This window comes from Cetorhinus maximus, chromosome 25 (genome assembly GCF_964194155.1).
Source record: "Cetorhinus maximus chromosome 25, sCetMax3.hap1.1, whole genome shotgun sequence".
Taxonomy (NCBI): Eukaryota; Metazoa; Chordata; class Chondrichthyes; order Lamniformes; family Cetorhinidae; genus Cetorhinus; species Cetorhinus maximus.
The window spans coordinates 8,177,720-8,202,857 of NC_135903.1; the positions used below are offsets into that span (position 1 = coordinate 8,177,720).

Genomic DNA, 25,138 nt, shown 5'->3' on the forward strand with positions numbered 1-25,138 from the left:
CTCTCTCTCTCTGTCTTTCTCTCAGTCAGTATTTCTGCCTTTGGACACCCTGAAGGAATGAACCCACGTGACCAAACGGGGCGGTCGATCAGGAGCTGAAAAAAAAAGCCATTTTGTGTGAGGAGTCTGTAGTAACAGCTCCAGCCAAACACTGTTTCTTCGCTCGATTAGTCGCACGAGAGACGGCGGGGGCCCGACGATCAGGTAGGGATCGCTTTAAAAAATATTCTACTTTCCGACCAGCCTGGGAGACCGGGCTCTGGGTCTGGCAGATGTCTTTAGTTGAACGAAATTAGTGGTGCGAGATCGGTTGACATCCCTTTTGCTGTTTGTATTTCAAGATGGCCGCTTGCCTTGAATTCAATTCCACCGATCTGCTACTTTTCATTGTTTCTGCCGATTGTCTTCGTTGCCCCGGTGCCCGGTCCGGCCCCGGCCGCTCAGGCTGACCCCAGGCGTTCCCTCCGTCTCCCAGTCGGGCTCAGCAGCCGGCACTCGGTGCTCCCATTTGTTGCAGAATTGGAGTTGGGTCCCTGTGCCGAGTGCTTCGCTCCTGCCTGCCCGATCTCCTCTCTCTCTCTCTCTCTTCTCTCTCTCTCTCTCTCTACCCTTTTTAAACACTGGTGAGTTTCCAGACGCCGGGGCACTTTCCCTCTCTCAACGCCGAATTAAGTTAGAAATCGCTGCTTTCTCCAACCCCAGCCACACGAGCCCGGCACGGCTCGAAGGGTCACACTCTTAGCTTCTGATCCTTGCTCACTTTGGACTCCGGTTGGCTTTCGAATCAGCGAAGAGAGCCTTCGAAAACGCGCTCCGTCCGGGTCGGGGAGCCTCGTGCGTTGAGAAAAAAGTGGTCACCCAAATATTGCCCACGATTTAAACTTTGTCTCGGGTCTCAGCCGCACGATTTTATAGAATCGCAATCTGCACACTGTGCAGATTGTCACTGCGAGAGTCCTGTGACGGTCCGCCTGAGCCCGGGGGTTTTACGAACTTATTTCGCCCGGGTCCTACCCTGAAATACTTGCAAGTCGGGGAAGCTTTCTCGCCTGTTACAAACCGGGTTTGTCACGGCGGCTGCCCGTGAGTTGAATCTTTCCAGCCTTGTTAGATACCTGGGTCAAGGAGGAGGGAAGTATATATATAGAGAGAGAGAGAGAGACACTGGCTTCATTTATCCTTTATTTTTATTTGTGGTGTGTGTGTGTGTGCGTGAAGGACTCAGAACAGCTTGTGTTCGGCACAGATCCGCACAGAACAAGGAGGCTGTGTCGAAATGCAAAGCGGTTGCAAAAGATCTAGCCCCGGCTGGTTATAACGAAACTATATTGAATCGCCTTTTTAACGCGCGTGTTGTGTGTTTTGGTCTGAAAGCTTGTTTTTTTTTCCCGCCCCTGATGCATGTAGTTTAGACACTGTAAACCTTTCCGAGATTTGCACCTTTTAAATTTTGCTGATCCCTTAAAGCCAAATACAAGAGTGTATCTGTGTGAAAATTTGCAGATAAAATTGAAATATTAAGATGTGAACTCAGTAACTGTAACCTGGGAGACGGTATGAAATTGAATTTTAATCTGGTGGTGGTTTGCGCTTTGTGAAGTTAATGTCATGCTTTGTGAAGGTCTTGTCAGGCGTGGTAACACGAGTTATGTTAAGTTTCCTCGGTGTTTTTTTTTTAAAAAATATATATATATTTTAAAGTCTGATTTCGGCAGTGACACTTCTCCAGTCAGTTTGTAACAACAGCAGAGAACTATAATTAAAAACTGAAACTGGGCGTGAAGCGAGGACGAGAATAGTTTTATCTTTTTGAAACGGGGAATATTTATCTTTGAGGGGAAGGTGGAACTGGATGGGGATCTGGTGCGGCTTCGAGTTCAGAATCCACATGCACATGCGTTTGTTTTTAACGTATATTTTTTCAGAGAGAGAGGGTAACGCGGGTTAAGATTTGCGATGGAGGCTGTAGTAAGTGAGTGTGTTTACGTGTTTATGTCTCGTTACGAGGAACACGCGCCTTTCTCTGCAGTTCCACCTGGACCCACCCACCCACCTAACACCCCCGCCCCCCCGCGCATGGAAATCACATCAGGGCAGATGTGCACAGAATAGTTCATCGGCGATTGACACATGAACCAGGAGAGAGGGCGAGTCCGGGTCTAAGTTACGGGAATTGTCAGTCCAGCCCGGGCATGGGCAGGGAAATTACTAACATTACTAAACTCGGCTGTAAATTGCTTAGAAACGCTGGACGGGGTTGCTATGTTGTCGGGTGCAAGGTGAAAATTGCTGATGTTATTCTCACCCCCACCCTTTCCCACCCCTCCCCCCAGATGATGATGAGAACTAATATTACGTGTTGAGGAATGAGTTAATGATGTGTGCGCATTTTGGAGGAAGCAACAGTCTGATCTGTATTTGTACTATGTGACACGTCCCGATGTCTCCCATTACCGAAAGCCCATGTGATTTCGCTCTCTCAAAAAAAAACAAAAATCTTGACAAAAATCACGTGTTTGGTGTATAGTATATCCGGGTTCCAACCATTGCTGTTCTAGTAGCCACGCTGCTGTTAATTACCCGATACATTCAGTGAGTGTTGTTTCACGTGAATCGTATCAACGTGTCGTTTCTGTTGTTGCATTGAGCTGAGAGTTACTGGAATATTGAGCGCTGCCGACTCGCATTATTTGCCTGACAGCGGGTGCGGGGACGGTACCGGTGACCGAAGCCCTTCCTCGGTCAGGGTTTTGGCCCGACAATAAATAATTCATCATGACAATCAAGGAAAACCACAGAAGTGAAAACCGATTTGGAGCTAAAGTTACACAGCATTTAACGGCCTGGAGGTAACGCGGCCACGCAGAGTTATCGCTAAACATATAAAGACAATAAACATGTCATATGTAGCTAACGGATTCCTGACAATTGGAATTTCCCATTCTCCAACACACCCAGCATAACACCTCCCATCGCTTGTGTTTCTTGGTTTCAGTGACTGTAAATGACACACATTGATGGGGTAACACCGCTTGCCATATTAAACCGTAGATCTGTTTCTGTAGGTGTTTGAGTTTATTATTTAAAGGGCCTCGCTCTGATTTCTTTCCCGCCACTCTCCTGTAAGCAAGATCTGCCGCTTGTGGGTCCGTTGCAATGACGCTTGGGTGAAAGTGAATGAAACATAAAATTGGGTTTTATTGTCGAAATGAAATCACACGTAGGCTAGTCAAAAGGCAACCAACTACCATCTGACACGTTCGGCAATCCGTACAATTGGCAACACAAATTATTCTGCGGGTTGGTCATAGGATTAAATTGGGCCTCGTGCAGTTCATTACTGAAACATTCAACTCTAAAATAATCATAGAATTATATACATTTGATCTTTTATCCACCTGTATCAAACATAATGTAGACATTGATTTTATTCTAATAACTTGTGCTTTTAAAGAAAAACTATGAACTGTTGTCGACAAACATATTATCAGCATTATCGCAATAACAGGTTAACAACTATTGAACTGGAGTTTATCAAAATAGTTTGAAAGTGGCAAAATCGGGTCGAGCTTTAATTTATTGCGACACCCACCATCCCACCAGACTGCGCAGTTCTAAACCATGGGTTGCCCTTGCACTGAAAAGCAAGTTCATGGGTCATAGAGGAAAAGGAATGAAACGTAGGGGGATTTCCCATCTCCGTTGTAAACATTGTAGTAGGCCCGAACAGCTGTGGGGTCCATCACAAGTCATAGATTTTAGAACTCCACAGTTAACACTTTCAATAGACATCTGTAATAGCGACCCAAGTTGAGTTTCTTTAAGACTATTTGTGATACACACCCCTCTGACAAGACAAGCTGTTTAAAAGTCCCAATCTGTTGCCATGATTTCCCTGACCAGTATCAACTCCATCGTAAGGCCCACATGGTTTACTTGGAGGAGTCGAGATGCTCTGATTCAGGGTCTGGCTGTGCATGTTTCTGTGCGGCCTTATCGATAAAGGAGACAATACATGACAGATTCGCACAGCAGCCCGCTGCTGCATCAGCCACCAATCCACTCTGCATTTAAAGAAACTAGAGACTCCGACAATCAAGTTGCCTTAATTTAGGGAGCAAAACTTTTGTATGGAAGATGTCAGATAGAAGCCACCATTTTTGTTGCTGTGCATATTATTATGTAGCTGACATATTGTTGCAATTTCATGTATAGATTTAAATGGCGTTATTGGGAAGAAGAACAATCAGCCAACACCGTGAGATAGACTGAATTTGTACTAGCTTACTGCGTGATAGTGAGAGATTCCAAAAGGTTGACTTTTGGTTACAATTTGTACTCACTGGAAACGCACCTTGATGTAAAAATAAACATCAACCAGCTTAAAAGAAACAATCCCTGAGCTGGAGTGCAACTTTTTTTAAACAGAGTTTGGTTTGTTTTTGATACTGGAATAAATTCGCGACAGGTCCGATCGCGGCGTTAATGATCAGGAAAGGGCAGCTGATCCCTTGCTGCTTGTAGTAGCTTCGCAGCGTTGCATAGGCGAGAAATCTAATCCACCGCGAGAGTTAAGTAAAGAAATGTGTTGACTCTGACAGGAACACGCAGTCGAAGCGCTGTGACCTCCAACCTTTGAGTGTCCTACCGCTGGCCAAAGATCTAATAGCGAGTGTTTACTGAGATCCATTCTTGGAAGATGGCGGTGGGGGTGGGGGTGGGGGTTGCGGTGGGGGTGGGGGCGGTGGGGAGGTGCGTGGGTGGGGAGAAGCAGGGCGAAGGGAATGGTCACTTGTAATGTAATCTGCATCCGCTAAAACCTCTGAATTTATAATCCCGGGAGAGTCCTTCTGTTGGGTAACTTTCATCAGATAAATCACTGCCCTTAAAAATAATCGAGCAACGCTTGTCCATTACTTTCAATCTGCAGGAGTTAACCAAAAACAAGACAAACACAGACTTTTGTTTATTTCACATCTCCGTCAACAGCTGTTTCTTCCAACCTCTGGATCATGCTGTGTTGCAACTGACTTTTTTTTGAGGATAACGGTTTCCTGGCTGACCCCCTCCCCAATTCCGGAGACAATCAGTTTTCAAATGAACTACCGAAGAAATGTATCAGTTATTAAACTCTAGAGTGTGGTTTTAGCAGAGCTGATGGAATCATTCTTTTCTTTGCCCGGTCACAAGCTTGGTTCAACCAACGCCCACAATACAGGTAAATAGCAGGATGCACCTCCCCCACCGGTACCGGTAAATGCAGCAGCACAGTCAGTCAGTCAGTCGGTCAGTCGGTTGGTGGGTCAAACAGTATATCTGATTCCAACTGCAATAAAAGATATTTCGACGTAATTCAGTCACGTGGATGACCAAGAGCGTCATCTGCAGATTCTATACATGCAGATACACTCAAACACATACACTCAAAGCCACTCACTCAAACACACACACTCACACAAACGCACTCTCACGCTTACACACAAACACGCACACACATACACAGACACACTCAAACACACGCGCGCGCACACACACACACTCACGTAAACACACACTACCACACACACACCATTTAAATACCTATATATTCAAACACAGACACACCTCAAGCATTCACACACAAACAGATTTACACACAGCCAAAAACAAACACACACACACACACACATACCCACACACTCTCAATCGCTCTCAAACACCATCAGACTCAAACACACACTCATACAGACTCACATACAGTAGAGGCTGATGATCCTCTCAACTAATTTGTATCTTGAATTCACTTTGTGTCGATTCCCAATAATAAAAAACAGAAAATGCTGGAAAAACTCAGTAGGTCTGGCAGCATCTGCTTCCCTCTCCACAGATACTGTTGGACCTGCTGAGGTTTTCCAGCATTTTCTGTTTTTATTTCAGATTTCCAGCATCCGCAGCATTTTGCTTTTATTTTAGTGTCGATTCCCCAAAATGGACTACAAAGGCCTGATTTGGATGTTGGCTACAGGCAGGTGAGTTTCTCCACTCGCTTGTCTATTTGTTTTATTTACAATTTATTTTTGGTAGGGGGACATCTTACGAAGTGTAACGACGGACGCCAAAGTAACCAGAAGCGGGGACTTTAGCTACTATCCATGTCATCACACCTAAAAGCCTATGTTATGTCCTTGTTTATTTTCCTTTTAAAAAAAATATTTTTGAAGGACTGCTGCTTAAGCGTTTTATTTATCTTCATTTTTTTCATATACATTTTTTTTTTGCGTGGTAGTTTCACCCGCCGGCCGCGGGGGTGTGATGGTGCATTTTCAAAGCGATATTAACTTTCTCCAGCATCGATTTAAGCGACTGTGTATGTGCCCCACGCAGCAATAGTCTACATAATGAATTGCATGCTAAATGTTCATCGGATCATTTATCTGATTTTGTACGGACCAGTAGATATGAAAACGCGCGCGCGCGTGTGTGTGTGTGTTTTGTGGGGGGGGGGGGCGCTGGTGGGGTGGGGAGTGGGGGAGGCGGACAGAGGTAGAAAAAGAACGACGGACAGAGAATGGTTTCCAAGTAAAACAGTGAAAGCGAGAGGAGTGAGGGGGGCTTGGTAAATATTCCGTGTCAGCAATCTGCCGAGTGCATGTATTGCAGAGCAGATCATATATACGACGGGATTAGGAAAATCCCAGATAGTATATGCGCAGGAGTATCGTGTTTACTGTTTACCGTATGTTTACTCGGTCTAGTACTGTACGCTCCAGGGGATTGGGAAGCGCGGACAGGTAAATCAGAAGGCGAGATGTAGAGGGATCGAATACAGCAACCCGCGTCGATCCCGTATATTTACATCGCAGCCTCCCTCCCTTGCTATCGAAATGTGCATTTTCGCTGTCGGAATCGTTTCTTCCACCCTGAAAACGCCGCGCAGGTCCTGCAATCTAGTCTGCCAGATGTAGGATGTGGGCAACTACCTGTGTGTATAACCGGGCAACCGCCCAGCTCCCGGTAAAGGCCGCTCAGTTTTGCGAACGGAAGAGGCTGACCTTGCCCAAGTGAAAATAACATCTCGAGTAGATTGGCAGAGATGTGGTATGAACGGGGTGTCCATTGGTGTTTACAGATCTATGTGTATATGCGTGTGTTTCACTGACATATTCCTTGCAACATGTACCAGATTCTTTCCCAGACGATTCACTGGCACCGTTCTCTGTACCGGTTCCAAACAAATCGATCTCGGACAGAATGTGACATATCCGCTACCTGCTTTCAGGAAGCTATAACTCCCAGGGTCTCACTCGTCCCCATGACGGTTTCAAACTCATATACTCTCTCTCTCTACATGTGTGATATATGGACTAACAATCTAACTCAACTGTATGATAAATGAATGAATATTTATAAGCCTGTGATTTTCAGACCTTTTTTCTTTGCCCTTTCCCCTCCCCTTAAAGTTTTGGAATCGCTCGCTAAAAAATATGTCTGTAAGTCAAGTAAAGACAATTATGCTGTAAAAGCATTACATAACCTCTAAAATGCGATACCGGCCCCCTCCTTTCTCTTGGTAATCCAGTGGCGAGTTTGTATCACGGCCTCAGTTGCAGTGAGCGCTCGATATTTTCTGATTGCAATAGTGCTTTACCATAATCGATGTCAGCCACTGTGCAGAAGGCTACAAAAGAGAGCTGACGGTGTTTTTCCCCCCAGTTTCAGAAGTGCCTCTTGCCTGCGCGTTCCATCTGCATCTTTCGCCCTGGTCTTAAAACGGTGCCATTTGGTACATTGAGTCGACTCGAGAGGAGCCTCTCGTTTACCAGTGCTGATCGCATCATACAGGGCTGCACCTGGACCCATTGCACCTTTGCCACTGTGACCGGTACTGAAGCTTCTGTCTAAAGCTGCCGAGCTCTCTGCTGAAGTGATTCAAACTAAACAGCAACGAGTGATGGATGTACATTTCTTACATTTGAACGAGTATGTCACATGCTAAACAGTAGAATGAATGCCCTCGTTGCTAACCTAGTTTGTTTTATTTACAATGAAAGCACCCAACCGCCCACCTGCCAACCCCCCACCCCCACCCCCATCCCCCATTCCCCAGCAAAACATCTTCTGTTCATGTTTTAAGGGTAGGTATCACATGTGAGGATCCCTACTGCACTATTCATCTGTCATATAATCACTCCCTTTCTTTTTTGAGAGATGATTAGAGGCCACAGCACGCCAACAGGCATGCGCACAGTTGATTACAAAGGAAAACAAGCTTTGGACTCATATTTTTCCAGCATGTTCAACTTTTCAAAGTAGCCAGGCCTCCTCTTTATGCGATGGAGTGTTTGAGAACATGTGTTAAGTATAGGATTGGATACACACGTTGCTATTTATATCCACCTTTTAAGACAGTTGCTTGGTAACCGCGTCTACATATAAAAAAGTGGCACTTGAGGTAAAGCTGGCGTTTGTTGTAGGGTAAGACAGTGATGTAGACAAATGTGTCACTCATTCGGTGTAAGGTTTAAGATTGGGACCTCAGATACCCCATGTGGAGTCAGCTTGCTAAAGCACATGTTCTTTCACTTCCAATTGTTCAACTAGAGAGTGTCGCAGGCATTGGGGAAACCAATTGAACTTTGTCTTTCCCAAGTGCTTAAGACCGATAGATGTAATTCAACAAATCTCAACGTCTGTTTGTAAAATGCTAGCTATCCAACACTATCCTTCACAGCCATATGAAATCTTTCTAAGATATGCTCCAGATATAAGTTTCTTTTCTAAAATGACATTTTACAAAATCTAAACTTTAGCCTTGCTGCAAAGCACGATAAAAAGCTCCACGCTAAAACATATTGGAGAAGAAATAAGCCTGTTCATTAGACGTGGGGATATTGTGAGTATGCTCCAAATGGACTTGCTTACTCTTCCACTTAACAGCATGGCAGCAAAAAAAAAATTGCTGGAAAAACTCAGCAGTTCTGACAGCATCTGTGGAGAGGAGGACAGAGTTAACGTTTCGAGTCCGTATGACTCTTCATCAGAACTGAAACATGCCAGCAACAATTCTTTCAGCCCGTCTCCAGTTTCAACACAATTCTATAGACTGGAACATTTTAATTTAGAATATTATGTTGCTCTTCAAATGTTAGCCAATTGAACTTGTGTAACCTCCCAAAAGGAAGATCGATTCCTGAGTTTCTGATGTAATAATGAAAAGCGCTAACTTCTCAAAGACAACTTTGTCATTCTTTTGTTGAATTCAGTGGTAAAAAGAAGAATAAGTTCGCATAGTAACGCCCTCCCTCAACCACACTGTCTTCTCGCGGTTTTTGTAATATCTACTTACTATATTTTCTGATTAACAGCGGGGTGCTTTGCATGGTATTATCTAAGCTTCCAGCTATTAACATTTGTAATAATGCATGGCACCCAGCTCATTACTACATAATGTAAGGAGTAGTTGTATTACAGTCTCCTTGGGTTCCAATCCTGTGTTGAGATTGTTGTCTGTTATGGCAGTTAAGGGTCCAGTACATTTCATAAAATGTAGACGAATTATTGTGACAGTATACTTTTCTAAAGACTCGAAGGTAACACATCTGCTTTTTGCTTACTTCACCTTATCTCTTAGGCTTATCTGTGGCTTTTTCTCCCCATCTGAGGTAAAGCTGGCGTTTGTTGTAGAGTAATGTACCATAATGTAGTCAATCCTCGGTTTCTTTATGGTACTTAATTGCGTTTGTTCATTTATCGTGCTTCTCAGTCCGGTTTCCTCAAACAACCCTCGTACTCCATGTTAGGAATTCAGGAATTGCGATAATGGGGAAATTACTAATGAAATCTAAATGAAAGTGATGCTAGAAAGTCATACTTTCTGTGTTTTTATTAAAATTGAATTCTTTGGAACGAGTTACTAAACTTCTACATGAACTACAACTCCCCGAGCCCAAATCCAACAACTAATGTTTCTTTTTCTTACCTCTTCAGAGTCCATTGCAGCTAAAATGCACAGAACCACCCGGATCAAAATCACAGAACTGAATCCTCATTTGATGTGTGCCCTGTGCGGGGGATATTTCATAGACGCCACAACTATCATTGAATGTCTACACTCATGTGAGTTTATTTTAGTTGTGCTGGTTTATGTCAACTCTTAAGCCTCAAGCCTAAACCATGTCGATGTCTTCTAGTTATTCAGACTATCCTTCAGCCGGCTACAGGTGAATGGCATTTTGAAGGTTAAGTGAGGAGTTTCTGAAACACGTTTGCAGCAGTTTTACTGCCGTGTATTTTTCTTTAGTTATGAATCATAATGGTAAATTTAGTTACTTTTGCAGTCACAGTTTAGGACATCATACAATTGGCACCTTTTCTATGGTTCTTTTCATAACTCCTTCAAGGGAAAAGTCGAGTTTGGCTTGATTGTAAGGATGTAAACATATTTGTTTTTATTTACTTTCGACGCTAATAGACCCAATCGGACGCGTGACTTTAGGTTTTCAGCTGGTAGAGGGTGCAAAACCCTGAATAACTACATGTAACAGGGCCAGTCCCTGTCACGCGAGGCCCTATCACTTCATCTGATAATCAGTAGGTGTCTTTGTTCGTGGCCGAGTAAAACCCGCAACCCTGCTAATCGTGAACCAGATGGAACCCAGGAGTATTGTACTCGCGCTATTCACCATCTCACAAGGAAATGGCCACTCTCAGAGTGTCACAAGTGGAATCAGGTGTTTTACTTCGCCGTGGTACCCGTTAGCGCCCCTTTAGCTTTGACCTTTGGTCCTGGCTCAAACTCGCTCCAAGGTTCATGAATGGCGCGAGTACCTTTGATTGAAATATAACGTGCACCTAGGCAAGAGGAAAAGGCTGTAACTCAATCTGACGGTTCATGTGACGTCTCTGAACAGCTGAAGCTTTGTTCAGCTTGTTGCTGAGGTCATAGTAATCCTTGCATTATGTTAAAGCTCCTACTCCCAACAAGGTAACTCGCAGCTTTTCTCTCTCTGTCTGTTCCTATCTAGCTAATGCATAAGTTACAGACAAAACATAAAGTAATTACTATAAGGTTGTTTTCAATCATGAGTGATTTGCTGCAATTTCATTATAGCTTTTTGATCACACAAATTCATTAAAACATATTTCAGCCTTACAGTGGCAATACTGTTGGAATTAGAACTTGTATCCACTTGTATGTTTTAAATATATACTCCAGACAATTACTATTTTTAAAACAGAAATTGTCCAATTAATTTTTTGAGGAAAGTACATGCTAATTATGTAATAATTATGAAGTTGTTTTCCAAATGTAAGGTTTTATACTTGTAACTTCAGTCCATTCTGTTGAAAATGCAATTGATCACTTATTGCTAATTTGCTACATTATTTCATATCGCTTAAACCCTATTTGTAAACAATCCAGAAGAGGCTGATTATTATAAATTCACATTCCAGCAATTGATTGGAATTATTTATTGGTATCCTTGACTACTATGTTACAGACATACATCATACAACAGAATGGGGACTGCAAAAACAGTCTTATTGTCACTGACCTCAATTTCCAGTGCAATTAAAAAAAAGACTGAGAACTAAAAATGATCTCCTCAAGTTCTTTAATTGAAGTCAGGAACATAATCTCAGAATTTAGATGACCATTTTGAAATTCCAGACTTTTGCTTGGGTAATAGTTCTGTATCCACTTTCATAAATCCACTATCCACAATATAAACACACTTGATTACATTAATGTTTCAAAGCCATCTTAGACAATAAAACTATTTGCAATCATCTATTATTCTCATGTAATTAATTTGCTTTCAATTATATTGCTGGCGTGTAAGACAGTTTAGGTATTTATTAATAAACCTCCCAGTCCCCTAGTTTGCATTATAGTCTTGTAATCAATGGTAAATGTGCAATATTTTCTACATGAAACAGTTGAAATTACTGATTTTGAATCTACTCCCAACTACCCATTATTGCATTTGTAAAAACATCTGAACCCATCGGATTCAGTTAAAAGCTCAGCTATCCAACCTTATCCCTGTGCAAACAATCTTAACTCCAAAATAATTTACAAGTTTGTAATAGCTCGCAAAAGTCCAGTGTTACACATTGGGAAAAAGTTGAGCCCCATGATTAGATTGCATCCCTGCAAACACTTCCAGCTGTGCCCCATCCTCTATATAGATCTTCCGAGCCTCTTAATCAGATGAATGCCTCACAATATTGTCTTTGCATGTTCTATCTGCAATCAAATGCAGTTTATTTATTTTTCTCTATATTTGCCCACATAACAGCAGTGAATAGGCTCTAAAAATAATTAATTGGCTATGAAGTTCTTTGTGATGCCGTGAAGACTTTGAGGCACTATAGAAATGCAAATTGATTTTTTTCCTTTGAAAACCCTTCACTATGTTATTTACTTGCTCACCAATGAAGACTCAATTACAGTTAACATCACAAAACATATTTCTCCAAATAAAATAATTAATTGTCCTGGAATTATATCAAACCCCAAAAAATGTTCATTTAACACTATGAAAATTACATTTTTTACCAGGAAGAAAACATACAGAGATCTGTGTCTGAACCCTTCTGTCTTATTCAGCTTGTTCAGCACATTTAGGGGTTTTTTTGTAATAAAAAAGTTTCTTTTGGTACACATTATAAAAAAGAATAAAAAGGTTATAAATTGCTTCATGTGTACGTGAGCATCAGGCTAGAAGTATAAAAAGATTATAAATTGCTTTGAGTACATGAGCATCAGGCTAGAAGATGAACAATCAGATATACTTCAAGTGAAGAGGAGTGTGATAAGGCTGTGTATGGACTATGATAAGGCTGTGTATTGTCCCCAAAATTATTCAGCCCATACACAGAACAAATATTCAGGGAATTAGATGTACTTCCAGGGGTAAGAACTGGAAGCTGAAACATAACAAACTTGTGGTATACTGAACGACACAGCATTATTTGTAGAATCAGAAGAGGCCCAACAAAATATTGTAGATCAAGTAAAATCTAGAAGTTTAGAATATGGATTAAGAATGAACACCAAAAAGCCAAAAACAATGGCAGTCAGAGGGAATACATTAGGAGAAACTGAAGTGAAGATTGAAGTGGATGGTGTCACACTGGAACAAATAGTTAAGTTTGTCTATTGAGGACAAATAGTAAAAGAAGATTCCAAAGTCAGAAGGATAGAGACAGCCAGAAGTAATTTTGTGAAGATGAAGGATGTGTTAACAACAAGAAAACTCAAGCTCATAACAAGGGAAAAACTCATAAGGTGGTACATTCTATCCACTGTCCTGATGCCTCTGAAACCTGGACAATAGATAAAGATCTGTAGAAGGAAATAGAGGCCTTTGAAATGTGGATGCTGAGAGGTATGCTTAAAATTCCATATACAGACCACCAGACAAATGAAGGAGTGCTTGAAATTGCAAGAGCGAAAAAAAAATCTAAGAAGTGACACCCGGAAAAGAAAATGACAATATTTCGGCCATTCGATCAGAGCTGAAAAGCTACAGAGACCTCTTCCAGAGAGCAAAGTGGGGGGCAGCAGAAAGTAAGGGTCGACCTAAACGTAGCTGAATGAAGGATGTCACAGAGCGATTGCAGATGAGCTACCGTGGGTGTGTGAGGATGGCCGCAAGACAGGCGAGCGTGACATGCCATGTCAACAGACCTCCTGGTAACTACAAGCAGGAGCATTACAAAACTCCCAAAGCTAACTTACTCAATATTTGTATTCTGCATCCAGCAACATAGATTTCTAAATCACAGCTTGTTCGCGTTTATATATTTCTAAGTTTGACCCAGACTTGTTCAACATCCGCAGAACATCTTCAAACGTGACAGCATTCATTGATAAATTAATTTATAAAAGACAGTGAATTTATAAATTAAATAAACTGAGTTTCTGAAAGGTCAGCATTTTAAACCATCGTCACGTGTAAATTGAACAGAAACTGGAGTGTGTTGCGAAGCAGTAGCTCATTGAGGGGTTGAGGTGACGCTTTAAACCGTAGGAGCAAAGCTTGAAGAGTTTATTAACTTATCTGAAAGCTAATGAGTATTAGCGCCTTTGCGGGACTCCAGGGTCCATTGCTTTGCGTGGGGATGTCATGACGGCAGCCGTTCGCTACGCAATCATTTAGTTTTTTTGTAGAAACGATACAAGGATTGGTTTTACTGCTGCTGTAGGGGAGTTTTGCGGTTTCCATGTGTTATATTTCCCGCTAAACAAATCTATCAAACTACACATCTGTAGCCTGTCACCACTTTAAGCAATCGCGGCCTGTATCTGTATCAGGAATAGGTACAGACAACCTCAAACACACAGAAACCAGAGGACCGTCATGGCCCTGGAAAGAACAAAATTTAAACCAAGGGTTTAATCTGATTCAACAATGGACTTTCCCCCCTCAATTTTGTTTAGAGGCTTGAGGGTAGTGGAAATGTAGAACTCTCTCCACAAAAGTGTAGTTGAGGCTGGAGGTCAATTGCAAACTTCAAAGCTGAGATTGATAGAGTTTTGTTAGGTAAGCGGTGTTAAGGGTTAAGTAGTCAAGGCGGGTAGATGGAGTTAAGCAATTGATCAGCCACGTTCTCATTGCCTGGGAGCAGGCCGGAGGAGTTGACCCTCCCGTTTCTATACTCCTGGGGATGTTTTTTTTTTAAACAGGAATGTCCCCAATATATCTATCGCTACAACTGAGCACTTTCAACCTACCAGGTTTGACTGTATTACACCAGTCACGCTGCTCTGACGCAAATTCCTAGCTGGATGTACCTGGAGAAGAATTTCCAGTGGGGTTTTTTTTTACTGTCTTCAACCGTCCACGGAAAATCTGGACAAACCTCAATCGCTTTGAGGACGGGCCAGGGAAGATATGGACACTTGCTCCACAAGTGGAATATGAGGAACAGCTCAGGTTGTGACCGTGGCCGTCCAAGTGAGACGGCCACCCACAGACTGAACCTCTGCCCCGAATCCATTCACACTGCGTCAGCTGAAACCTCGATGTCGAACTGCTTCTCCGGCCCATACGACATAATAAACAAGTAGAAAAGTTCAAATGTACTTGTTCAAATGTTGCTCGGGTGAAAAACATAGGGCGATATCGGTAAAACTGAATAACATGACTTTATATTGGTACCTAGGAAATGGAATAATCCAGCAGTGAAATGTTGTAAGCCAACCTCTTCAACATTAACAGGAACTGATCAGAAACATTTAAAGTTACGTCTGTATACTTTCGACAGTCGAGTTTATAAAATTGTCTGTCTAACCCTTATCTTTTGTCTTGTTTAAACCCTTGCAGTTTGTAAAACTTGTATCGTTCGCTATTTGGAGACCAACAAATATTGTCCCATATGTGATGTGCAGGTTCACAAAACTAGACCCCTCCTTAGCATTAGGTGAGTCCTATTGTCACATCTTCTGTTCTTCGGGGATCCGCGGTTGGGAATATCAATCTTCGGGTGCTTTTCCTGAATTTAAAAAATTGGGTGACTACTCCCGTCTATTGATCCAAACCATTCCTTAGCACATGCCCAGGAAAAACATTGATTCTGATTTTTAAAATACAGGCGAGTTATACACACCTCCCTGTTACCATTAACGGAGGGGCGACTTACACTTTTAAGAATTGACAGCAAGATGTGGAAAGTTATAGTTTAACCTAGGATCACGAAAGGAAACCGACACAGATGGAAACCACTCGGCACTTGGGCTTTGTGGGATCTGCTCTTTCCACGCTCAAGCTCAGAACCAATGATATTTTGCCTCTTGCGGGGCATTTATTTAATTTTCTCTCAAACCATGCAATCAACTGGGCTGCAAAGGCTTCTTCTGACATTTCATATCTTCAAGTTTATTAGAAAGCTTGTCAAATGTTTGATGTGTTTTTGAATCGCCATGTACTTTCAACCGTTGTCCTTCCTTCTGTTCCAGGGCCGATAAAACATTACAAGACATAGTTTATAAATTAGTTCCGGGCCTTTTCAAAGGTAGGCAACTTTTCCTTTATCTTACCTTCATTTTTAAAACAGATCACTTGTCCGCATGTTGGACCTGAATGTGTTCTGCTGGTTTTGTTCCCTTTGCAGATGAGATGAAGAGGCGGAGAGACTTCTATGCGGCCCATCCCTCAGCAGATGGTAAATGTTTATTTGAAAATAGGGGATTATGGTTGGCTGCAAATCTGATACTGCCTTGAGAACCAAACATTACTTCCCCGCCCCCTTAGATCTCCAAACTACATGGTCAACTTCAATCTAATTGTGGAAACATAAATCGGTAAACATCTACTTGCAATTCATAAATGCGAAATGATTGTCCTACACTTGCGTTGCGCTGCGGATATAAAAGCTCCGGTATTAGTTGATGCGGTCACATAAAAGTCAGTTTCCTTTTCAATCTGTCCCCAAACAAATACAGTGCTCCGCAAACTGTGCAGACATACATTCTACAGAATAACTCTGCCTGTAATTTGAAATATTTATTGTTATATTTAGTGGTTTGTTTTTAAACGTTTCTCTTTTTAAATAAAGCCTACTTCCCAGAAACCAAGTAGGTCACCGGGGCCCTCAGATAAACCGCTCTTCTTGGCTGCCAATCTACAGAGGCTGTTGTGTTAAGGAGGAATTGCAATGACAGGATAACAGAGAATGTATCGCCCTTCTTGTTTGATTTTTAACATCCAAATATTTGAGTTTCTCTAAACTTGGGGTCAAGTAATGGAATTGACAGGGGTTTTAGATCTTCCCAGTAACTATGACTTCCAGTATATGATTGAGCATTTATGTGTTTTTGCTTCCTCCCCAAACAGTCACGAATGGTTCAAACGAAGACCGTGGGGAAGTCACGGAAGAAGAGAAAAGAATTATTACAGACGATGAAATCATTAGTTTGTCTTTAGAGTTTTATGAAGGCAACAAGTAAGTTGAATTATGTTTATTCCCTTAAATTTGAAATATTATCTTCTGGATTAACAGCAATATGAATTTTCATAGCTTTACACTGAAATTTACAGAAACAAAAGCACATTTATCCCTTTGAATTATTGTGACACTGACACCGTTCAACAAGTAACCAGAGACCCACAGAACCTTAGGTATAGTGACAGACCTATAAATGACAGGAAAAAGAGTTACAATTCAAACGTTGGAATACAAGCAAAGTATGCTGATGCTGTGAGGTATCTGATGAAAGATACCCACCCAATTTTTAAAATTTTATTTGCCTTGGTCACCACATAGGCTGCAATCTATTAGCCTCGATAGTCTGTTTGCGACTTTCCTTGTTTAAAATGGGAGGGCAGCGGTCTTGCATGATAATAATTGGTCTATCTTGTGATCCCAACATATTTCTAATGTTATGTAATTGGAACTGTTGCATTTGTACCAGGCTGCTCCACTTACATTAGATGTAAGGTTTGTATAAGAACCCCTTTCACGGTAATTCAGTAGAAAGAAAGAAGCTGCATTTACATAGCACCTTTCCCTGCCTCAGGACAAAGTTAATGAAGTACTTTTGAAGGGGTAGTCACTGTTATAATGTCGAGAAACGCATGAATTTGCATTCAACATGATCATGCAAACAGCAACGACCAGCTCAATGTGTTGGTGATGTTGGTTGAGGGATGAATATTGGACAGGACATGGGGGAGAACTCTGTTCTTCTCTGACTCGTACCAGGGAATCTTCTGCATTCACCTGAGTCAATGCATCTTCTAATATCTATTTGTTAATTAATTGCTACTGTAGATCAATGATAAAATATGTAATAATTAGAAAATATCGTAACATCGATGCATACTTTTACAAGTGCTATCATAGTCACTTCTTTTAGGTGCAGGGAATTATTGAAAGTGAGTTACAAGAGTTTGGCGAAACTGTCGGATTTGCACGTTCGTCGATTCTATTCCAGTCACTATTTTCCTTTACAAATTATACATTTAACTAACACTGCAGTCTATTTATTTCCCGGTCCCTCACAGCCCAAGGGCACTTAGATTTCCGCTGAGAGTTTTTCATCTTGTGATTTTCTCCTTAATTCGCCAGAAAGTTTATTGAAAGCAGGATATTGGAGATTAGGTACATCGGACAACGGCAATAGGGTTTCTACCCAAATTAACACAAATTCCATTTATTTTGCTCTGTGGTTTCTGAAGAGCCGAACTTCCCTTTGTTTTCGACAAGGTGTGAAACATTCCAGTTACTATTTTTGGGAGAGACGAGGGTACTGTAACCGAACACAATACGTGACTCCACAAACCATGGGAAAGTTAGTGAGCTCTCTCTTCTGTTAGTAAGGGGTTATACATCGAATGAGAGGTAATGACTACTTGACCTTGTAATTAATTAAAGGATGGGCTTGCATTTCTTTCGCACTTTTCAGCAATTCTGGACTTTTCAAAGCGCTTTACCGACAATGGAGTGTTTCTGAAATCTCCCTATTTTGTTGAAAAAAAAAATGGTCAACCCAAACTGTCCCTATTTGTTTTGTCCTAGATCAGAAAAGAAAGAAGTCCCACAGACTGAAGACACAGACAAGGTAATTTCCTTACCAGTGCTTTTGTCTGAACTATTGAATCAAATTGTAACGTTTAGTTGTTGCCTGGTGTGCTGCGGGTGCAGTTGCTAGGATCAAACATTGATATTTCTCTTTACTTGCACTTCTTGCTTGAGTTCATTTTTAAAATTGTGTTTAGCAAAATCTCTTTTTCCACGGTTTCGTTTTCTTCAGGGTGTCAGTCCGTATATTAGAAAGTAAGCAGAAAACTTCCGGACATGTAAAATATTTATAAACTCACTTGCGGCTGGCAGTGTCTAAACTACTAACCGAAGACCGGAACATCATTTCAATGGTAGCGGTTTTAAATATTAGGTCAGAAAGCCAGGACTGCAAACTTGATTAATAGCATCGATATCATAGAATCTTTCAGCACGAAAGGGAGCCATTCGGCCCATAGTGCCTGTGCCAGCTCTCTGATAGAGCTATCCAGTCAGTGCCACCCCCCTGATCTTTCCCCATGGCCCTGATATTTCCCCCACCCCTTCAACTATTTATCCAATTTTTTTCCCTATCAATCACTTGTAGATGCGCTTAATAATTTAATTACAAGAAGCTTAACCTTATACAGTTAAACAGTGAAAGCTGACGAACATGCATTAGAAAGTTTAGGATTAGGCCTAGACGAGAGTTTCATTGTCCATTTTCAATCGATGATTTACAATTTAAACAGATATGATGAATACTTGGCTAGACATGAGACAGAGAGGCTCCTCCATGACAGATTCAAACTTCGCTAATGAAAACAATGGCTAGATTTAGATTATGGAGCTGCTAAGATGCTAGAGGCATTTAGTAAGAACGACATTGAGTCTTCTGAGGGCTTTTTTTTATGGGTTTGAAACAATTGTGACCAGTGGCTGAACTGTTTCTCCGCTACTTCAGTTATAGTGTTCAATGTTGCGAAACGCTGAATCGATTCTTGGCCTCCAGTCTATTATTTCCTTGTTCACTTTATCTAAAAAGCAATACCCTGCAACGTTTGAACGTAACTCAAATTCGGTCCTCCATTGTAAGCTTCCTGGTCCTAACAAGGCAGCGAAGTTGTGGATAGTGCCTCTACACTCGGACAGCACTTCTCCTTTTTGAGCATTGCCATTGGGTTCCCTTGTCCCTTTGTGGAAGTACAGGTGTCTGCCCATTGCAATGATTTATTAAACCATGCAATTCCATGTATGTCATTTTCCGGCTATATTCGTACAAGGCGCTGGTCATATCCCAAAATCAAACATTAACCACAGCCCTCTATTGTGTTGTAAGCAAGTTACAATCTCAAATCACTGTTACTATCTGATCTAAACGAAGCGCACGTTTGCTAATTACAAAGCAGCTTGTCTTCACCGTGTGTAAATGGTGTCAGGAACAGTGAGAACGGACAGAGAGAGAGATTCAAAAATGTGTTTCCTGTTCATTTGTTGACCATACAATTCTGCAGATTGGTTTTAATTTGTTCTGGGGCCTTGTACAATGTTTCCTTTTGAAAATAGTGCGTGTGTACATTTACCCTCACGTTTATCTGGGGCTTTTTTTCAACTCCAATCTTGGAAAGAACATGTTTTAATTAGTGTTCAGTAACTCTCAGCACAGAGTCACAGGTGCCTTTAGTGAAGGTGTGATATTATTGACCTTTGACAGCTGCTGCAGTGAGCTCGGTTGGTTGAACAAGGTGCAGAACAATAATGGATATCTTTATTCATAGGCGCCATGTACTTAAAAGTAAAGCTGCTTATACCTTAATTACAAATTTAGCAAACCTGACCAAAGGCAGGTAGGAATAACGAGCTCGGTGTTTTTCGGGCCTGCCAAACATCATTTCCTCGTGAACTCGAAAGCGAGTGGCAAAAATAATAGCTTTAGATTTGTCTTGACAATCATCAGACCAGAAGTCGCACCTCATTGGCCGAGGGCACCTGTCAGCCGAATACATTATCTCACCCAGAGTCCTCACCGTGTGTCTATGTTCCCTCCCTAGGCTAACAGTGTACGGTACCTGCGATGTCCTGCTGCAATGACGGTGATGCATTTGGGAAAATTTCTACGGAATAAAATGGATATTCCCAGCAATTTTCGAGTAAGTTTGTAGCTTTAGAAAAAAACAAATAACATTGAAATCTATTTTCCGTTTCTCACCTTAGCTGAAATCTGTCTGTTTTGATTCTAGATTGACGTTATGTATGAAGACGAACCCCTCAAAGATTACTACACACTTATGGATATAGCATATATCTATACGTGGAGACGGGTAATTAAGCATTTTGTTATGGGTATATGCAATCAGGTGAAATTGTACTAGGAAACTCACTCGTGTATGTATGCGTTTATATGCTAGCTCATGTTTGTGTGTGTATGCATGTGTATATGTACGTATGTGTAAGTGTGCTGAGTATAGGCAATTAGGAGAACGGGTGGATGGGGTTTAATTCGTGTACTTGCCAAAGAGCATTGGTTGTGATTTCATGCGTTGGCAAAACTCGGATGTGACCGTACGCTCCTCAAACATACAAATCCGTTTTAGTTGTTTGTAATGAATTCTGTGCATTCCCAGCGGTGCCTGTTCCAGGTAATCCTCGGGTGATCTGAGAGACAGAAAAACAGCCAACCAGGTTTCAGCTGTTCACCCAGGCGTGAACAAGAGGATATTGCAGTCCTTGGAGTATAGTCCCTATTGATAGGAAATGAGTTGTTTTTGTGAACAGGAGGCCTGGGCCCGTAGCCAGGTTGAGAATCCAGGTATAGGAACATTCTAACCCGCACGATTATACTCGAGTGCCAATAGCTATCTCTATCACGTATTTTGCTTTCATTTGTTTACTGTATATAAAACGGGTTACCTACATAGTGAGTACTGTGCTAATCCGCGAGAATCTATTCATTTCATTTGCCGAACTTTATGGGGCCAGATGTCTGGTGTGGAGCCAATTCAAGAGATGCAGGTGCATATGTTACCTGAACTTATCCTTTGCACTTTTTAAAAACACTTTCCAAATGCCAAACAGACGCTCTCATATTTTCCAGATTCTGTCCCAACCAAACTATGTTAAAATCAAGAGAACATACAAATCTTTTGCAGATGTTAAATTCTAAACTTGCATATTTTGGAAAAATAAGTAAGACTCATGGGTTTAGTTTGGTTGCTAACCTTGTTACGTACCCTGGCCAGTTGTTCTGACTGTCAATGCAAATGTTTAACATTATACTAACCCAGCTTGTAATTTAATTAGCAACACGAGTGCAGTACAATAAGGGTATATTTTCCCAATGCCTACAACATTGATCGCTGAAATAAATAAAAACATATTTTACTACCCTGTGTTTGCTGTGATCGGTCAGCTCCAAGCCCCAAATCTGATTAATTACCGGGTTTCACCACATGTAGAAGGTACCCAGGCAATTGTAACTACTACCCCCGCCCCCCCACCCCCAATAATTGAAAGCCAAACGCACAGGAGTGTGTATATTTGCGTATGGATAAAACTTTGCATAAATAAGGCGATCCTTTGCACCCCCTTGTCTGAGATTTCTCAAAAAGCTTGCCCCGTCCGTTCACAAAGAGCACAGACTAACTTAGGAGTAAGTGAAAATTCGGGCATTTTATAATTATTGACAGCGCTTGGGAAACCTTTCGCTGTTTGGGCACAGAATGCTGTGAGATTCGGGAGTAATGAGGGGCCGGGTGTGAGGGTTGGCCTTTTCAACGGGACAGTAACACTGGTTTTGTGATAATCCTGTGTGAAAGGCCAAGGGCCAGAGCGAAAGGACACAACCAAGTTGAAAAGAATAGGAAACAAGGTGAGATAGGTGGGAGTAGTGGCGGTCTCTGGTTTAAAAAAATCTTGCCTTTTATTTACGGGGAAGAGGAGTGGTGGGGGCCGGATTGAGAGGTAGACTTCTGAAGTTTTGACGTCTCGGGAAAGACTAGTTCAAATGTCTATATTGTGCTGCACATTATTTCCAATCGTCTGATTGTCGACGAACCGCGCGCACTCCCTAATGTTTCTGTGTTGTGACTCCTTTGCAGAATGGCCCTTTGCCTCTGAAATACAAGGTTCAGCCTGCCTGCAAACGGTTAAAACTCAGTCACCCGAGCGAGGACTTCGCTAACACCAGCATAAACTCGGAGAGTGACTCGGTGAGCGACAAGGGCAGCCCAGCCGCCGTTCCTTCCACGTCTTCTTCGCTGCCAAGCCCGGGCACGCCGGCTCTGTCTCCCAATCCGCAGTATCCAGTTGCAGCTGCCTCTATCGTGAACGGCAATACAAACTGTCACCAGATGCCTCCATCTGTCGGCAGAGGCCGCAAAGTGACTGTTAACGGCTCGGCAGCCCCTGCTTCCTGCTGAAAGCCGGACCAAGTGAATGTCAACCAACAAAAACGAAAGGGACTCGCCTGTATATTGAACCACGGCGCGGCCAACATCGCAAACTGGCTCCTGTGCCGTTTATTAAATGTAATATATATATTCTGTTTAGCAATATGGGTATTGTCAGAAACATTTGTATCCCCTGCACAGGTTTGTAAATGTAAACGGACAGAACACATCTCCATGATGGGCTCCCAAACCACTTTGGGGTCTCACCGTTCATTTCCTCTAGCTGCAGATGTCGAGTACAGTCGATTCCTCTTAAACGAAGGAGCATTGGACCGCAGGATACAATTTGGTCGCCACGTTTACTGAGAGATCAGGCGTAGATGTTTTTTTTCCTCTTAAACCCTGTATATTTAAAACTTTGCCTTAAAGCCAGTCTCATTAGTCGCAATTGTTAAAAGGGGAAACATTGTATTCAAACTGGTATTGTGACAAAGTGACCGCGATTAACTTTCAATCTCATTCAGATGGATGGTGTTGTAGCCAATTAAAGTTGACCAGATCCAGGAGTCACGTGTTGGAAGATGCAAAGCAAACAACTTTCCTCTGCCTGGTATGAGGAAGGTATTTTTCTCTCTCTCTCAAATGTGACAGTGTGTATTAGGCCGATAAAACAGTCAAAAAAACCTGAGACATGTGTACATGTAAACCATTATGTACAGAACTCCATTTTAAAACCTTTATGGGACTTAGAGTGGCCTAGAGACTAGTTTATATTCTAACTCCAGCTTTGGGGTCTGTGGTAACATATTCAGCACATATTTTAAACTAGTAGACTATGCCGTTTTATTTCACCAATTTTTGATTTTAACGATAGTTGTGGGGGGAGAAAAACGTTTGCTGAGCAATGGTTGCGAAGCCACAAATTTCTGATCTCAATTAACAGAAAAGTAGCCGGATCTCTCAACAACTCACCTTCAGCCCTGAAAGAAATTCTTCCAGAACGCGTTCACTGGTCACCTCCAGCCTTCTCCAACAGCTCAGTGATAGTCAAATATTCAATGCAAAAATGTAAGACAATTCCAAAAAACTGGTTTTGATTGCTTAATACAAATTGTGATTTTTTTTTTCTTCATTTACTCCATTAATTGAAGTCGACTGTACAATCTAGCAATTCAATGCTTACATTTTCTTAGTTTGGGGTGTGTGTGTGTGTGTTATTGAGAGAGAGAAAAAGAACAAGTGTGAGAGTCAGCGAAACGCCTGAAATGAAATGATAAGTCTGTCCTGCTAACGATTTGCTACGACGAAACAGCACAAAGGAAATGAGTTCAGAATGAACATTGTTTCATAAATTTTATTTTATGTTTTGATAAACCTATTAAATCACTCTAGAAGCCTATTTACTTTAATTATAAACACCTTCCCATGTTTAAAAATAACCTTTCGATTGTAGAACGGTATGACAGCTATTCGGTTAAAATAATGACAATATCCATTTATTTTCTAAAGCAAAAAAAAAACATATTGAATAAAGTTTTGAAAGGAATGGACACTGGTAACACGATATTGCCTCATTTGGTGATTATAAATGTTTGCAAGTTGTACGCCGATTGGCCCTGAACTTTTCCAGGGAAAATATATATATATTTTTTTAAAAAGATGTTGAAGATGACCAGCAGGCCAGTCAGCGGCTGAAATAAGCGTCCGGCTTCACTGGAGCAGGATTGCGCTCTCAACTGTATTTCCCCGACTTTCTCACATTTTCAGATCACAGGCTTTTCTTGTTCTGCGTTTCCAGGTGAACATCAGTTGCTGCATTTATATAGCGACTATATTTTTTTTTAAAAAGAGTACTTTGTTGACTGTAAAGCGCTTTGGGAGAATCCCGAGGTCGTGAAGGCGCTATAGAAATGCAAATATTTGAATTTCTTTCTATTAGAGTGCAATGCAGGTCCAATGTATATGGTCAACATGTTTCTCATGAAATACATATGATGAATATCTCCCTGTCTAATCCCCCAACTCAACAGCTCCCCGATCTTTTCATATATATGTATGGAGGGAGAGAGAGAGAGAGAGAAAGTTAAAAAGGGGAGTAATAGCCACTTGCTGAATCCAGTGCTGCTGAAATCTGCACAGCCATTTTCAGTAGCCTTAGAAAGTCCAGAGCACTCTGGGTCGCTTTCGTACTCTTTGGAAATCCGATTCTGAACACTGGGCCGTTAATGGCATGGTGACTGGAGCTGTTTTATTTCGAAGGG

At 41.7% G+C, this 25,138-nt stretch overlaps 1 protein-coding gene across 1 annotated transcript; it reads left to right on the forward strand.

The window, feature by feature from the left end:
• Positions 1-82: 82 nt before the first annotated feature.
• On the forward strand, positions 83-24,430 carry LOC144667850 (polycomb complex protein BMI-1-like). The gene is made up of 10 exons (XM_078529375.1): positions 83-204; positions 9,967-10,095; positions 15,315-15,411; positions 15,947-16,002; positions 16,102-16,152; positions 16,824-16,932; positions 18,508-18,550; positions 20,541-20,639; positions 20,730-20,810; positions 22,587-24,430. Exons 2-10 carry the CDS (start codon positions 9,984-9,986, stop codon positions 22,905-22,907), a joined length of 969 nt encoding a protein of 322 aa, XP_078385501.1. The 5' UTR covers positions 83-204; positions 9,967-9,983; the 3' UTR covers positions 22,908-24,430.
• Positions 24,431-25,138: the final 708 nt, after the last annotated feature.